General features: G+C 37.8%; 2 protein-coding genes across 2 annotated transcripts in view; both read right to left on the bottom strand.

The window, feature by feature from the left end:
- LOC121844284 (RNA-binding motif, single-stranded-interacting protein 3-like) overlaps positions 1-19090 on the bottom strand; it is a gene marked incomplete at its 5' end in the record, with an annotated part of 50420 nt that overhangs the window by 7156 nt on the left and 24174 nt on the right. The window contains 3 exons of the mRNA XM_042314208.1: positions 8902-9011; positions 10688-10774; positions 11965-12075. Coding sequence (XP_042170142.1) covers positions 8902-9011; positions 10688-10774; positions 11965-12075 — 308 coding nt within the window. The remainder of the gene's footprint in view (positions 1-8901; positions 9012-10687; positions 10775-11964; positions 12076-19090) is intronic.
- Positions 14489-16605, bottom strand: LOC121844285 (nuclear factor 7, brain-like). Its single transcript, XM_042314209.1, has 2 exons — positions 16289-16605; positions 14489-16050 (listed from the first exon to the last, which is right to left on the bottom strand). Exons 1-2 carry the CDS (start codon positions 16531-16533, stop codon positions 14880-14882), a joined length of 1416 nt encoding a protein of 471 aa, XP_042170143.1. The 5' UTR covers positions 16534-16605; the 3' UTR covers positions 14489-14879.

Genomic DNA, 19090 nt, shown 5'->3' with positions numbered 1-19090 from the left:
ACTACAAATACCTAGGTGTCTGGTTAGACTGTAAACTCTCCTACCAGACCCATATCAAACATCTCAATCCAAAGTTAAATCTAGAATTGGCTTCCTATTTCACAACAAAGCATCCTTCACTCATGCTGCCAAACATACCCTTGTAAAACTGACCATCCTACCAATCCTCGACTTTGGCGATGTCATTTACAAAATAGCCTCAATACCCTACTCAACAAATTGGATGCAGTCTATCACAGTGCAATCCATTTTGTCACCAAAGCCCCATATACTACCCACCATTGCGACCTGTACGCATCTCGTTGGCTGGCCACTCGCTTCATATATCGCCAAACCCACTGGCTCCATGTCATCTACAAGACCCTGCTAGGTAAAGTCCCCCTTATCTCAGCTCGCTGGTCACCATAGCATCTCCCACCTGTAGCACACGCTCCAGCAGGTATATCTCTAGTCACCCCCAAAACCAATTCTTTCTTTGGCCGCCTCTCCTCCAGTTCTCTGCTGCCAATGACTGGAACAACAAAAATCTCTGAAACTGGAAACACTATATCTCCCTCACTAGCTTTAAGCACCAACTGTCAGAGCAGCTCACAGATTACTGCACCTGTACATAGCCCACCTATAATTTAGCCCAAACAACTACCTCTTTCCCAACTGTATTTACATAATTTTTTATTTATTTATTTATTTTGCATTTGCACCCCATTATTTTTATTTCTACTTTGCAAATTCTTCCATTGCAAAACTACCATTCCAGTGTTTTACTTGCTATATTGTATTTACTTTGCCACCATGGCCTTTTTACCTTTACCTCCCTTCTCAGCTCATTTGCAATCACATTGTATATAGATTTGTTTCTACTGTATTATTGACTGTATGTTTGTTTTACTCCATGTGTAACTCTGTGTCGTTGTATCTGTCGAACTGCTTTGCTTTATCTTGGCCAAGTCGCAATTGTAAAATGAGAACTTGTTCTCAACTTGCCTACCTGGTTAAATAAAGGTTAAAAAAAATATTTAAAAAAAAAAATACACATCAATATACACATCAATATACACTATACACATCAATATACACATCAATATACACTATACACATCAATATACACATCAATATACACATCAATATACACTATACACATCAATATACACTATACACATCAATATACACTATACACATCAATATACACTATACACATCAATATACACTATACACATCAATATACACTATACACATCAATATACACTATACACATCAATATACACTATACACATCAATATACACTATACACATCAATATACACATCAATATACACTATATACACATCAATATACACTATACACATCAATATACACATCAATATACACTATACACATCAATATACACATCAATATACACTATACACATCAATATACACTATACACATCAATATACACTATACACATCAATATACACATCAATATACACATCAATATACACTATACACATCAATATACACTATACACATCAATATACAATATACTATACACACACATCAATATACACATCAATATACACTGTACACATCAATATACACATCAATATACACTATACACATCAATATACACATCAATATACACTATATACACTATCAATATACACTATCAATAATATACACATACAATATACACTATACACATCAATATACACATCAATATACACTATACACATCAATATACACTCAATATACACATCAATATACTACACATCAATATACACTATACACATCAATATACACATCAATATACACATATACACTATACATCAATATACACATCAATATACACTATACACATCAATATACACATCAATATACACTATACACATCAATATACACTATACACATCAATATACACAATATACACATCAATATATACACATCAATATACACTATACACATCAATATACACATCAATATACACTATACACATCAATATATACACATCAATATACACTATACAATATACATCAATATACACATCAATATACACATCAATATACACTATATACACATCAATATACACTATCAATATACACTATACACATCAATATACACATCAATATACACTATACACATCAATATACACATCAATATACACTATACACATCAATATACACATCAATATACACTATACACATCAATATACACATCAATATACACTATACACATCAATATACACACTATCAATATACACTATACACATCAATATACACTATACACATCAATATACATCACATATATATACACATCAATATACACTATACATCAATATACACTATACACATCAATATACACTATACACATCAATATACACTATACACATCAATATACACTATACACATCATATACACTATACACATCAATATACACTATACACATCAATATACACTATACACATCAATATACACACATCAATATACACTATACACAATATACACTATACACATCAATATACACTATACACATCAATATACACTATACACATCAATATACACAATATACACATCAATACACTACACATCAATATACACTATCAATATCACTATACACATCAATATACACTCAATACACATCAATATACACTACACATCAATATACACATCAATATACACTATAATAATATACACTATATCAATATACACATCAATATACACTATACACAATCAATAATATACACTATACACATCAATATACACTATACACATCAATATACACACATCAATATATACACATCAATATACACTATATACATCAATATACACTATACACATCAATATACACATCAATATACACATCAATATACACTATACACATCAATATACACTATACACATCAATATACACTATACACATCAATATACACATCAATATACACTATACACATCAATATACACATCAATATACACATCAATATACACTATATACACATCAATATACACTATACACATCAATATACACTATACACATCAATATACACTATACACATCAATATACACTATACACATCAATATACACTATACACATCAATATACACTATACACATCAATATACACTCAATATACACTATCAATATACACATCAATATATACATCAATATACACATACACATATACATATACACATCAATATACACATCAATATACACTATACACATCAATATACACTATACACATCAATATACACATATACAATATACACTCAATATACACATCAATATACACTATACACATCAATATACACTATACACATCAATATACACTATACACATCAATATACACACTATACACAATATACACATATACACTATACACATCAATATACACTATACACATACAATATACACATCAATATACACTATACACATCAATATACACATCAATATACACTATACACATCAATATACACTATACACATCAATATACACATCAATATACACTATACACATCAATATACACTCAATACACATCAATATACACACATAATATACACATCAATATACACTATACACATCAATATACACATCAATATACACTATACACATCAATATACACATCAATATACACTATACACATCAATATACACATCAATATACACTATACACATCAATATACACACTATACACATCAATATACACTATACACATCAATATACACATCAATATACACATCAAATATACACATCAATATACACTATACACATCAATATACACTATCACATCAATATACACTATACACATCAATATACAAATATACACTATACACATCAATATACACTATACACATCAATATACACTATACACATCAATATACACATCAATATACACTATACACATCAATATACACTATACAATCAATATACTATACATCAATATACACATCAATATACACTATACACAATATACACATCAATATACACATCAATATACACTATACACATCAATATACACATCAATATATACACTATACACACATCAATATACACTATACACATAATATACACATCAATATACAATATACACATCAATATACACTATACACATCAATCAATATACACATCAATATACACATCAATATACACATCAATATACACATCAATATACACTATACACATCAATATACACTATACACATCAATATACACATCAATATACACTATACACATCAATATACACATCAATATACACTATACACATCAATATACACATCAATATACACTATACACATCAATATACACTAATATACACATCAAATATACACATCAATACACAATATATACACATCAATATACACTATACACACAATATACACATCATACACATCAATATACACTATACATAATATACACATCAATATACACTATACACATCAATATACACATCAATATACACTATACACATCAATATACACATCAATATACACTATACACATCAATATACACACATCAATATACACTATACACATCAATATACACACATCAATATACACATCAATATACACTATACACATCAATATACACATCAATATACACTATACACATCAATATACACATCAATATACACTATACACATATACAATATACACTCAATATATACACATCAATATACAATATACACATCAATATACACTATACACATCAATATACACATCAATATACACTATATACATCAATATACACTATACACATCAATACACATCAATATACACTATACACATCAATATACACTATACACATCAATATACACATATAATATACACTATACACATCAATATACACATCAATATACACTATACACATCAATATACACATCAATATACACTATACACATCAATATACACATCAATATACACATCAATATACACTATACACATCAATATACACATCAATATACACATCAAATATACACTCAATATATACACATATACAATATACACTATATACACATCAATATACACTATACACATCAATATACACATCAATATACACTATACACATCAATATACACTATACACATCAATATACACTATACACATCAATATACACTATACACATCAATATACACATCAATATACACTATACACATCAATATACACATCAATATACACTATACACATCAATATACACATCAATATACACTATACACATCAATATACACTATACACATCAATATACACATCAATATACACTATACACATCAATATACACATCAATATACACATCAATATACACTATACACATCAATATACACATCAATATACACTATACAATAATATACACATCAATATACACTATACATCAATATACACAAATATACACTATACACATCAATATACACTATACACATCAATATACACTATATACATCAATATACACTATACACATCAATATACACATCAATATACACAATATACACATCAATATACATCAATATACACATCAATATACACTATACACATCAATATACACATCAATATACACATCAATATACACTATACACATCAATATACACATCATCAATATACACATCAATATACACTATCACATCAATACACATCAATATACACTATACACATCAATATACACATATACACAATATACACATAATATACACAATATACACATCAATATACACATCAATATACACTATACACATCAATATACAATCAATATACACTATACACATCAATATACACTACACATCAATATATATACACATCAATATACACTATACACATCAATATACACATCAATATACACTATACACATCAATATACACATATACACTATACACATACACATCACATATACATATACACATCAATATACACTATACATACACATCAATATACACATACAATATATACACTCAATATACACATCAATATATACACATCAATATACACATCAATATACACACATCAATATACACATCAATATACACATCAATATACACATCAATATACACTATACACATCAATATACACATCAATATACACATCAATATACACTATACACATCAATATACACATCAATATACACATCAATATACACATCAATATACACTATACACATCAATATACACATCAATATACACTATACACATCAATATACACATCAATATACACTATACACATCAATATACACATCAATATACACATCAATATACACTATACACATCAATATACACATCAATATACACTATACACATCAATATACACTTTACACATCAATATACACTATACACATCACTATACACATCAATATACACTATACACATCAATATACACATCAATATACACTATACACATAATATACACATCAATATACACACATCAATATACACTATACACATCAATATACACTATACACATCAATATACACTATACACATCAATATACACTATACACATCAATATACACTATACACATCAATATACACATATACACATCAATATACACATCAATGTACACTATACACATCAATACACACATCAATATACACTATACACATCAATATACACATCAATATACACTATATACATCAATATACACTATACAATATACACTATACACATCAATATACATCAATATATACACATCAATATACACATACACATCAATATACACATCAATATACACTATACACATCAATATACACATCAATATACACATCAATATACACTATCAATCATATACACTATACACATCAATATACACTATACACATATACACTATACACATCAATATACACTATACACATCAATATACACATCAATATACACTATACACATCAATATACAATATACACTATACACATCAATATACACTATACACATCAATATACACATAATATACACATCAATATACACTATACACATCAATATACACTATCAATATACACATCAATATACACTATACACATCAATATACACACATCAATATACACATCAATATACACTATACACATCAATATACACATCACATAATATACACTATACACATCAATATACACTATACACATCAATATACACTATACACATCAATATACACATCAATATACACTATACACATCAATATACACATCAATATACACTAATATACACATCAATATACACTATACACATATACAAATATACACTATACACATACATCAATATATACACATCAATATACACATCAATATACACTATATACACTATCACATCAATATACACTATACACATTAATATACACATATACACACAATATACACATAATATACACATCAATATACACTATACACATCAATATACACTATGCACATCAATATACACTATACACATCAATATACACATCAATATACACTATACACATCAATATACACAATATACGCTACAATTTAGACTATACACATCAATATACACATCAATATATACTATACACATCAATATACACAATATACGCTACAATTTAGACTATACACATCAATATACACATCAATATATACTATACACATCAATATACACATTAATATACACTATACACATCAAGATACACATCAATATACACTATACACACCAATATATACACATCAATATACACATCAATATACACTATATACATCAATATACACATCAATATACACTATACACATCAATATACACTATACACATCAATATACACATCAATATACATCAATATACACTATCAATAATAAACATCAATATACACTATACACATCAATATACAATATACACATCAATATACACAATCAATATACACATCAATCAATATACACTATACACATCAATATACACTATACACATCAATATACACATCAATATACACTATACACAATCAATATACACTATACACATCAATATACACATCAATATACACTCAATATACACATCAATATACACATCAATATACACTATACACATCAATATACACATCAATATACACTATACACATCACATCAATATACACTATACACAATCAATACACATCAATATACACATCAATATACACTATACACATCAATATACACATAATATACATCAATATAAATATATCAATATACACATCAATATACACATCAATATACACATCAATATACACTATACACATCAATACACACATCAATATACACTATACACATCAATATACACATCAATATACACTATACACATCAATATACACATCAATATACACTATACACATCAATATACACTCAATACACATCAATATACACATCAATATACACTATACACATCAATATACACATCAATATACACTATATACATCAATACACACATCAATATACACTATATACATCAATATACACATCAATATACACATCGATACAGAGTAGATAGAGCTCTATAGTGTTTAATTTACAATTCATTTGAGTCGGCAGACGATCTGATCGGAGATCACAGTCGGTGGCTTGGCTGTAGCACATCCAAACTTTAAAGATATTTTATATTGAGGTTCTCACTTCTGAGTATGTAAACAGGTGTGTGTGTGTGTGTGTGTGTGTGTGTGTGTGTGTGTGTGTGTGTGTGTGTGTGTGTGTGTGTATGTGTGTGTGTGAGTGTGTGTGTGTTACTTAGTCTGTTGGAAGGAGTAGGCGTGTGCGTGTGTGTGTGTGTGTGTGTGTGTGAGTGTGTGTGTGTTTACTTAGTCTGTTGGAAGGAGTAGGCACGCACGTGTGTGTGTGTGTGTGTGTGTGTGAGTGAGTGAGTGAGTGAGTGTGTGTGTGTGTGAGTGTGGGTGTGAGTGAGTGAGTGAGTGAGTGTGTGTGTGTGAGTGTGGGTGTGTGTGTTTACTTAGTCTGTTGGAAGGAGTAGGCGTGTGTGTGTGCGTGTGAGTGTGTGTGTGTTTACTTAGTCTGTTGGTAGGAGTAGGCAGGTGAGTCGCTGTCCAGGGGTGGCTGTCCGTTGGGGTCCTGTGAGGAGGGGGGTACAGTCTGGGGCGAGTCCTCTGTCACCACTGCCTGATAAGAGAAGGAAGAACCAGGAAAAGACACAGGAAATTAGGTCACAGTTATTATGAGTCAGGAAGAGACTGGTGTTGTGGGTTATGATGTTGTGGTGGGTTAGGGTGTTGTGGTGGGTTAGGGTGTTGTGGGTTATGATGTGTTGGGTTATGGTGTTGTGGGTTAGGGTGTTGTGGTGGGTTAGGTGTTGTGGTGGGTTAGGGTGTTGTGGGTTATGGTGTTGTGGGTTAGGCTGTTGTGGTGGGTTAGGGTGTTGTGGTGGGTTATGGTGTTGTGGGTTAGGGTGTTGTGGGTTAGGGTGTTGTGGGTTAGGGTGTTGTGGGTTATGGTGTTGTGGGTTAGGTGTTGTGGTGGGTTATGGTGTTTTGGGTTATGGTGTTTTGGGTTATGGTGTTGTGGTGGGTTAGGTGTTGTAGGTTATGGTGTTGTCAGTTAGGTGTTGTGGTGGGTTATGGTGTTTTGGGTTATGGTGTTGTGGGTTAGGCTGTTGTGGTGGGTTAGGGTGTTGTGGTGGGTTATGGTGTTGTGGGTTATGGTGTTGTGGGTTAGGGTGTTGTGGGTTAGGGTGTTGTGGGTTATGGTGTTGTGGGTTAGGGTGTTGTGGGTTATGATGTTGTAGGTTATGGTGTTGTGGGTTAGGGTGTTGTGGGTTAGGTGTTGTGGTGGGTTATGGTGTTGTGGGTTAGGGTGTTGTGGGTTAGGGTGTTTTGGGTTATAGTGTTGTGGTGGGTTAGGGTGTTGTAGGTTATGGTGTTGTCAGTTAGGGTGTTGTGGGTTAGGGTGTTGTGGGTTATGGTGTTGTGGGTTAGGGTGTTGTGGGTTACGATGTTGTTGTAGGTTTGTGGTGTTGTGGGTTAGGTGTTGTGGGTTATGGTGTTGTGGTGGGTTAGGGTGTTGTGGTGGGTTATGGTGTTGTGGTGGGTTAGGGTGTTGTGGTGGGTTATGGTGTTGTGGTGGGTTAGGTTAGTGTTGTGGGTTAGGGTGTTTTGGGTTATGGTGTTGTGGTGGGTTAGGGTGTTGTGGGTTAGGGTGTTTTGGGTTATGGTGTTGTGGTGGGTTATGGTGTTTTGGGTTATGGTGTTGTGGGTTAGGCTGTTGTGGTGGGTTAGGGTGTTGTGGTGGGTTAGGGTGTTGTGGGTTATGGTGTTGTGGGTTATGGTGTTGTAGGTTATGGTGTTGTCAGTTAGGGTGTTGTGTTGTGTTGTTTAATGGTGTTGTGGTTAAGGGTTATGGTGTTGTGGGTTATGGTGTTGTGGGTTATGGTGTTGTCAGTTAGGTGTGTTGTGTGTTGTGTGTTATGGTGTTGTAGGTTAAGGGTTATGGTGTTTTAGGTTATGGTGTTGTAGGTTATGGTGTTGTAGGTTAGGGTGTTGTAGGTTAAGGGTTAAGGTGTTGTAGGTTAAGGGTTATGGTGTTGTAGGTTAAGGGTTATGGTGTTTTAGGTTAAGGGTTATGGTGCTGTAGGTTATGGTGTTGTAGGTTATGGTGTTGTAGGTTATGGTGTTGTAGGTTAAGGGTTATGGGGTTGTGGTGGGTTAGTGTTGTGGGTTAGGGTGTTTTGGGTTATGGTGTTGTGGTGGGTTAGGGTGTTGTGGGTTAGGGTGTTGTGGTGGGTTAGGGTGTTGTAGGTTAAGGGTTAGGGTTAAATCTGCATGGTAAAGAGTTTAACTTACGTCCACTGTGAGGGCGGAGGCAGGCACTGCAGGGTACTGAGGAATGTAGGCTCCTTGCATTGGAGCAGCTGCTGCACACATGTACTGCTGTTAGAGAGCAGGAAAAACACCTGGATATTAGTCATTTAGCAGACGCTCTCATCCAGAGTCACTTACACTCAATGCATTGCCTCTAGTAAAGATGAGGTCAAGCCTGTTTCCGTGTGAGCTGGAGACGACTGGGAATGAGCGAGGCAAGGAGGCATGGAGGCAAGGAGGAATGAAGGCATGGAGGCAAGGAGGCAAGGAGGCAAGGAGGCAGGCATGGAGGAGGCAAGGAGGCATGGAGGCAAGGAGGCATGGAGGCAAGGAGGCATGGAGGCATGGAGGCATGGAGGCATGGAGGCATGGAGGCAGGGAGGCAAGGAGGCATGGAGGCATGGAGGCAGGAGGCATGGAGGCAGGAGGCATGGAGGCAAGGAGGCATGGAGGCATGGAGGCATGGAGGCAGGAGGCATGGAGGAATGAAGGCAAGGAGGCATGGAGGCAAGGAGGTATGGAGGCAAGGAGGCATGGAGGCAAGGAGGCAAGGAGGCAGGCATGGAGGCAAGGAGGCATGGAGGCAAGGAGGCATGGAGGCAAGGAGGCATGGAGGCAAAGGGCATGGAGGCAAGGAGGCATGGAGGCATGGAGGCATGGAGGCAGGGAGGCATGGAGGAATGAAGGCAAGGAGGCATGGAGGCAAGGAGGTATGGAGGCAAGGAGGCATGGAGGCAAGGAGGCATGGAGGCAAGGAGGCATGGAGGCATGGAGGCAAGGAGGCATGGAGGCAGGGAGGCAAGGAGGCATGGAGGCATGGAGGCATGGAGGCAGGGAGGCATGGAGGAATGAAGGCAAGGAGGCATGGAGGCAAGGAGGTATGGAGGCAAGGAGGCATGGAGGCAAGGAGGCAAGGAGGCAAGGAGGCATGGAGGCAAGGAGGCATGGAGGCAAGGAGGCATGGAGGCAAGGAGGCAAGGAGGCAAGGAGGCAAGGAGGAAAAAGAAGGAGTTGAAAATAAATTAATCGAAGGCAGACGTCGGGAGGTTGATGTCGCCAAGGACGAAGATCAGTGAGCCGTCGTCAGGAAATGAGTTTATCAAGATGTCAAGCTTATTAAAATAACTCTAAAGGACACTTGGTGGGTGATAGAGCCGTCGTCAGGAAATGAGTTTATCAAGATGTCAAGCTTATTAAAATAACTCTAAAGGACACTTGGTGGGTGATAGACGACACAGCAGGATTACAGACAGACTTACGGTTCCTGTGTTTCCCAGGGACATGTGGTTCATCTGCTGTGTTATAGGACCCATCATACTGGAGGGCTGCATGGGCATGGAGAGGTCCATAGCTGGGGTTATCACAGCACCCTGGTGGATGGAGGGAGAGAGAGAGAGAGAGAGAGAGAGAGAGAGAGAGAGAGAGAGTGGGAGAGTGAGAGAGAGAGAGAGAGAGAGAGAGAGAGAGAGAGAGAGAAGTGGGAGAGTGAGAGAGAGGCCGAGAGAGAGAGAGAGCGAGAGAGAGAGAGGGGGTGAGAAACAGAGGGAGGGGAGATGCTGATGAAAATATGTCCTTAGAAATATCATGAGAAACTGTATTAAAACTGTCTAAATGAGATACTGTATTAAAACTGTCTACAGGTCTATCACTACTGATAGGTCTAACACTACTGATAGGTCTAACACTACTGATAGGTCTAACACTACTGACAGGTCAACACTACTGACAGGTCAACACTACTGACAGGTCTAACACTACTGACAGGTCTAACACTACTGACAGGTCTAACACTACTGACAGGTCAACACTACTGACAGGTCAACACTACTGACAGGTCTAACACTACTGACAGGTCAACACTACTGACAGGTCAACAGGTCTAACACTACTGACAGGTCAACACTACTGACAGGTCTAACACTACTGACAGGTCTAACACTACTGACAGGTCAACACTACTGACAGGTCAACACTACTGACAGGTCTAACACTACTGACAGGTCTAACACTACTGACAGGTCAACACTACTGACAGGTCAACACTACTGACAGGTCAACACTACTGACAGGTCAACACTACTGACAGGTCAACACTACTGACAGGTCAACACTACTGACAGGTCAACACTACTGACAGGTCTAACACTACTGACAGGTCAACACTACTGACAGGTCAACACTACTGACAGGTCAACACTACTGACAGGTCAACACTACTGACAGGTCAACACTACTGACAGGTCAACACTACTGACAGGTCAACACTACTGACAGGTCTAACACTACTGACAGGTCAACACTACTGACAGGTCAACACTACTGACAGGTCAACACTACTGACAGGTCAACACTACTGACAGGTCTAACACTACTGACAGGTCAACACTACTGACAGGTCAACACTACTGACAGGTCAACACTACTGACAGGTCTAACACTACTGACAGGTCTAACACTACTGACAGGTCAACACTACTGACAGGTCTAACACTACTGACAGGTCAACACTACTGACAGGTCAACACTACTGACAGGTCAACACTCTGACAGGTCAACACTACTGACAGGTCTAACACTACTGACAGGTCAACACTACTGACAGGTCAACACTACTGACAGGTCAACACTACTGACAGGTCTAACACTACTGACAGGTCAACACTACTGACAGGTCAACACTACTGACAGGTCTAACACTACTGACAGGTCTAACACTACTGACAGGTCAACACTACTGACAGGTCTAACACTACTGACAGGTCAACACTACTGACAGGTCAACACTACTGACAGGTCTAACACTACTGACAGGTCAACACTACTGACAGGTCTAACACTACTGACAGGTCAACACTACTGACAGGTCAACACTACTGACAGGTCAACACTACTGACAGGTCTAACACTACTGACAGGTCAACACTACTGACAGGTCAACACTACTGACAGGTCAACACTCTGACAGGTCTAACACTACTGACAGGTCTAACACTACTGACAGGTCAACACTACTGACAGGTCAACACTACTGACAGGTCAACACTACTGACAGGTCAACACTCTGACAGGTCTAACACTACTGACAGGTCTAACACTACTGACAGGTCAACACTACTGACAGGTCAACACTACTGACAGGTCTAACACTACTGACAGGTCAACACTACTGACAGGTCAACACTACTGACAGGTCAACACTACTGACAGCTAAAGGTCAGCCTGATCTGACAGAACTCTTATTTAGATCACAAAGTAGTCACCGCATGAGATTAGACAGTTTTATAGTAAGTTTATTTTTAATCAGAAAAAATATACAGTTTTTCACATAACAATGCATTGCATTCAAAACAAATAACTTTTCTTATGGTGAGATTTTCCCAATACAGCACACTCCTCGTGTAAGAATAACAACCATGATTCACCCTTGATAATTGATTCTTATAGAATGGATTCTTAATTGATTCTTAAACAATGTATTCTTAATTGATTCTTAAATAATGTATTCTTAATTCAAATCAAATCAAATGTATTTATATAGCCCTTCGTACATCAGCTGATATATCAATGTGCTGTACAGAAACCCAGCCTAAAACCCCAAACAGCAAGCAATGCAGGTGTAGAAGCACCTGATTGCACATTTGATTCTTAAACAATTGATTCTTAATTGATTCTTTTAGAATGTATTCTTAATTGATTCTTATAGAATGTATTCTTAATTGATTCTTATAGAATGTATTTGAATTGATTCTTATAGAATGTATTTGAATTGATTCTTATATTCTTAAACAATGTATTCTTAATTGATTCTTATAGAATGTATTCTTAATTGATTCTTATAGAATGTATTCTTAATTGATTCTTATAGAATGTATTTTTTATTGATTCTTAAACAATTGATTCTTATTGATTCTCAATTAAAAGGGAAGCACATAGCATAGGGATATTTCAGTCCTGTAGTTTCTAAAAATTATGTGTGTATTATCTTAACCCCCCAAATGACCTCCTGATAATGTCCACTGAACTGACACATGTTTTACACGCACACGCACACACACACACACACACACACACACACACACACACACACACACACACACACACACACACACACACACACACACACACACACACACACACACACACACACACACACACACAGAGACACACACAGGGATTACTTCACTTTCAGAGACACTTTCGATTGGCAGATCTGAATACCAGGGTTGTTGCCATTAGCCACATTCCCAATATTAAAGTATGGGAACAGTCTCTCAGTAGATCTGACTTTAAGAGTGTAGATAGGTGTCATGTATTTGGGGTCGTAGAAGTACACCTCCCCTCTGTTGTAGTCCAGCTGCACTCTGATCCTCTGGGGTCTCCTCTTCAGAGCGATGATGTCACCTCCTCCTCCAATATACTTCCCACCGTGCTGCGATATACACCACATTCCATTCTTTGGTGTTGCATCACGCTGCCGCTTCCTGTCAATGGACTCTTTAGCCACGCCCAAAACCCAGTCAGGATGGTCCCCCACCTCCAGCTCCCAGCTGTGTATTCCTGAGCTGAACCCCTCGGAGCCAAGAACATTTGTGTACCTCATAAATCGCTCTGGGTTGTTAACGAACTGCTGGGACGTGCCTGGTCTTCTCACACTGGTCAGATCATCAGTCAGAGAGAGACTGGGATGTGCAGTGTTTGGGTCCAGAATCACAGGAGTGTATTTGAGGATCCCCAGCATCTTCTCCCAGACTCTGAACTGCAGGTTGCCCAGGTGTTTGGCCTCGTCTATCAGAACTCCTGAGACCAGTTTTGGATCCAGCAGTGTGTACTGGGATCTTTCCTTTGTGGTCCTGAAGTTCTGCAGGAATGAGATGTCTTCATCTTTCAGCTCCTCCTCTATGGTTCCGATTGCATCTGAAAGGTATGATATCTTTCTGCTCATCTCGTCAATCTTCTTCCTCATCATCTGACTCTTCTGCTCCTCTTCCTCCCTCAGTGTAGCTATCCTGGCTGCCTCTTCATCTCGTAGAAACTGGTGAAGCTTCTCAAACTCTTTCCTCATCTGTTTCTCTGTGTGCTGAACCTGACTCTTTATGTGTTCTGCTGTTTTATCACAGGCTAGTTTAACGTTGTTAAAGACCTCTAGGTTCTTCAGTAAAGGCTTCAGGGCGGTGTGGAGTTCCTCCTTAAGATCCTGGACAACCTCGTCTACGGGGACACAGTCGTGAGATTTATGTACTTTTGAATCTCGACACACCAAGCAGATGGGCTGTTTGTCCTTCAGACAGAAGAGTTTGAATTTCTCACCGTGCAGACTGCAGAGCACCTCAGAGCCAGATGAAGCTCTCTGCCTCCCATCCTGTATCTCAGACCCAGATGAAGCTCTCTGCCTCCCCTGTCTCAGACCCAGATGAAGCTCCTGTATCTCAGACCCAGATGAAGCTCTCTGACTCCCATCCTGTATCTCAGACCCAGATGAAGCTCTCTGACTCCCATCCTGTATCTCAGACCCAGATGAGGCCCAGATGAAGCCCAGATCTCTGACTCCCATCCTGTATCTCAGACCCAGATGAAGCTCTCTGCCTTCTCTCCTGTAAGAAGGCCTCACACGCGTCATTTAACGCCAGGTTACGAGGAGGTTGAGTCATAGCTACGGGAAATCTTCTCCTACAAACTGGACATTTCCAAGGTTTCTTATCTGCCCAGTATTCCTGCTGACAGACTTCACAGAAGCTGTGGCCACATGCCAGGACGACAGGATCTTTGAAGACGTCACAGCAGATGGGACAGGAGAACCTGTCCTCTGGTAGAGATGATCCGGATGCCATTATCTCACTCCGCTGCCTCTCCTCGTTCTGTAACAGCTTCTGTACTTCACTCTCCACTCAAATACAGTCCCAAATCCACCCCCACCCACCCCAAAAAAAAAGGTGAAGCTGCACTTGGAGATGACAGTTCTGACGATGGTATGTCCTTCTAATATCTCTCGGGTCTTACCCACATGAATCCAAATTAAATCGTTGTGGGGTCCACCTGAGTGGAACACCGTAGAGCTCAACGTTTAACAGTAGTGAGCTGTACTCAGCTTGGCCCTCAGAGTTTACAGACAACCAAGAGTGGTTAGACAGGTAAGTTGTGTGTTTCAGTTGACGCCAACGAAAACCCTGATCAGCCAATCAGCGATGACGTTTGAGGTCAGTTACACTTTGGTTATCAAGGAGCCTTTTATTCACGCAGGAAAACGATTGGTTGAACTTGTGTAGTGGTGTAACTATAGGAGAACGATTGGAATGTAATAGCTGTTATATATATATATATATAATGACTAAGTTTATTTTTAATGGTATCGGTCAGCTCAAAACATACAGGGAATGATCACACCTCTGTTGGTACTAGTGACAACAATAAACAATAACTCCCTGTTGACACCACAGTAATGTGGGTGGCTTGGTTCTCCTACCCTTGTGGGGACCTAAAAGCCTCAGAAGTCCCCACAAGTAAGGTAAAACAAGGAAAATATGCTCTCTCCTGGGGCCATTTTTTAAGTCCCCATGAGGACAAAGGCTATTTTAAGATTAGGGGTTTGGATTAGGGTTAGGATTAGAATTAGGGTTAGGGTTAGGGGTTTGGATTAGGGTTAGGATTTGAATTAGGGTTCAGGTAAAAGGTTAGCGGTTAGGGTAAGGGTTAGGGTTATAGGTTAGGGTAAGGTTTAGGGTTATAGGTTAGGGTAAGGGTTTGGGTTATAGGTTAGGGTAAGGATTAGGGTTATAGGTTAGGGTTAGGTTTAGGGTTATAGGTTAGGGTAAGGGTTATGGTTATAGGTTAGGGTAAGGTTTAGGGTTATAGGTTAGGGTAAGGGTTAGGGTTATAGTTTAGGGTAAGGGTTATGGTTATAGGTTAGGGTAAGGGTTAGGGTTATAGGTTAGGGTAAGGGTTATGGTTATAGGTTAGGGTAAGGTTTAGGGTTATAGGTTAGGGTAAGGGTTATGGTTATAGGTTAGGGTTAGGGTTATAGGTTAGGGTAAGGTTTAGGGTTATAGGTTAGGGTAAGGGTTATGGTTATAGGTTAGGGTAAGGGTTAGGGTTATAGGTTAGGGTAAGGGTTAGGGTTATAGGTTAGGGTAAGGGTTATGGTTATAGGTTAGGGTAAGGGTTAGGGTTATAGGTTAGGGTAAGGTTTATGGTTATAGGTTAGGGTAAGGGTTATGGTTATAGGTTAGGGTAAGGGTTAGGGTTATAGGTTAGGGTAAGGGTTATGGTTATAGGTTAGGGTAAGGGTTAGGGTTAGGGTTATAGGTTAGGGTAAGGGTTAGGGTTATAGGTTAGGGTAAGGGTTAGGGTTATAGGTTAGGGTAAGGGTTAGGGTTATAGGTTAGGGTAAGGGTTAGGGTTATAGGTTAGGGTAAGGGTAAGGGTTAGGGTTATAGGTTAGGGTAAGGGTTAGGGTTATAGGTTAGGGTAAGGTTTAGGGTTATAGGTTAGGGTAAGGTTTAGGGTTATAGGTTAGGGTAAGGGCTAGGGTTATAGGTTAGGGTAAGGGTTAGGGTTATAGGTTAGGGTAAGGTTTAGGGTTATAGGTTAGGGTAAGGGTTAGGGTTATAGGTTAGGGTAAGGGTTAGGGTTATAGGTTAGGGTAAGGGTTAGGGTTATAGGTTAGGGTAAGGTTTAGGGTTATAGGTTAGGGTAAGGGTTATTTTAAGGGTTATTGTTTTAGGGTTAGGGGTTAGGTTTAGGGTTATAGGTTAGGTTTAGGGTTAGGAGTTAGGTTTAGGGTTAGGGATTGGGTTTAGGGTTAGGGGTTAGGGAAAATAGGATTTTGAATGGAAATAGTTTTTAGGGTCCCCAGAAGGATAGAAAAACATAACGTATGCCTGGTGTGTGTGTGTGTGTGTGTGTGTGTGTGTGTGTGTGTGTGTGTGTGTGTGTGTGTGTGTGTGTGTGTGTGTGTGTGTGTGTGTGTGTGTGTGTGTGTGTGTGTGTGTGTGTGAGAGAGAGAAATAGAGAATATTACACAGGAAACCTAGACCAGAGGTAGATCACATGACACCTAGACCAGAGGTAGATCACATGACACCTAAAACAGTGGTAGATCACATGACACCTAAAACAGTGGTAGATCACATGACACCTAAAACAGTGGTAGATCACATGACACCTAAAACAGTGGTAGATCACATGACACCTAGACCAGTGGTAGATCACATGACACCTAGACCAGTGGTAGATCACATGACACCTAGACCAGAGGTAGATCACATGACACCAAGACCAGAGGTAGATCACATGACACCTAAAACAGTGGTAGATCACATGACACCTAGACCAGTGGTAGATCACATGACACCTAGACCAGAGGTAGATCACATGACACCAAGACCAGAG

The sequence above is a fragment of the Oncorhynchus tshawytscha genome, unplaced genomic scaffold (genome assembly GCF_018296145.1).
Source record: "Oncorhynchus tshawytscha isolate Ot180627B unplaced genomic scaffold, Otsh_v2.0 Un_contig_11780_pilon_pilon, whole genome shotgun sequence".
NCBI classification, from domain to species: Eukaryota; Metazoa; Chordata; class Actinopteri; order Salmoniformes; family Salmonidae; genus Oncorhynchus; species Oncorhynchus tshawytscha.
This window is presented reverse-complemented; position numbering and strand designations above follow the sequence as displayed.

Bases quoted from the DNA above. Each gene is read 5' to 3' on its own strand.
- LOC121844285 (XM_042314209.1), bottom strand. From the start codon at position 16,533: ATGGCATCCGGATCATCTCTACCAGAGGACAGGTTCTCCTGTCCCATC. The intron at 16,051-16,288 runs GCAGAGAGCTTC...TGGGAGGCAGAG, and splicing joins GCCTTCTTACAGGAGAGAAG to AGCTTCATCTGGCTCTGAGG.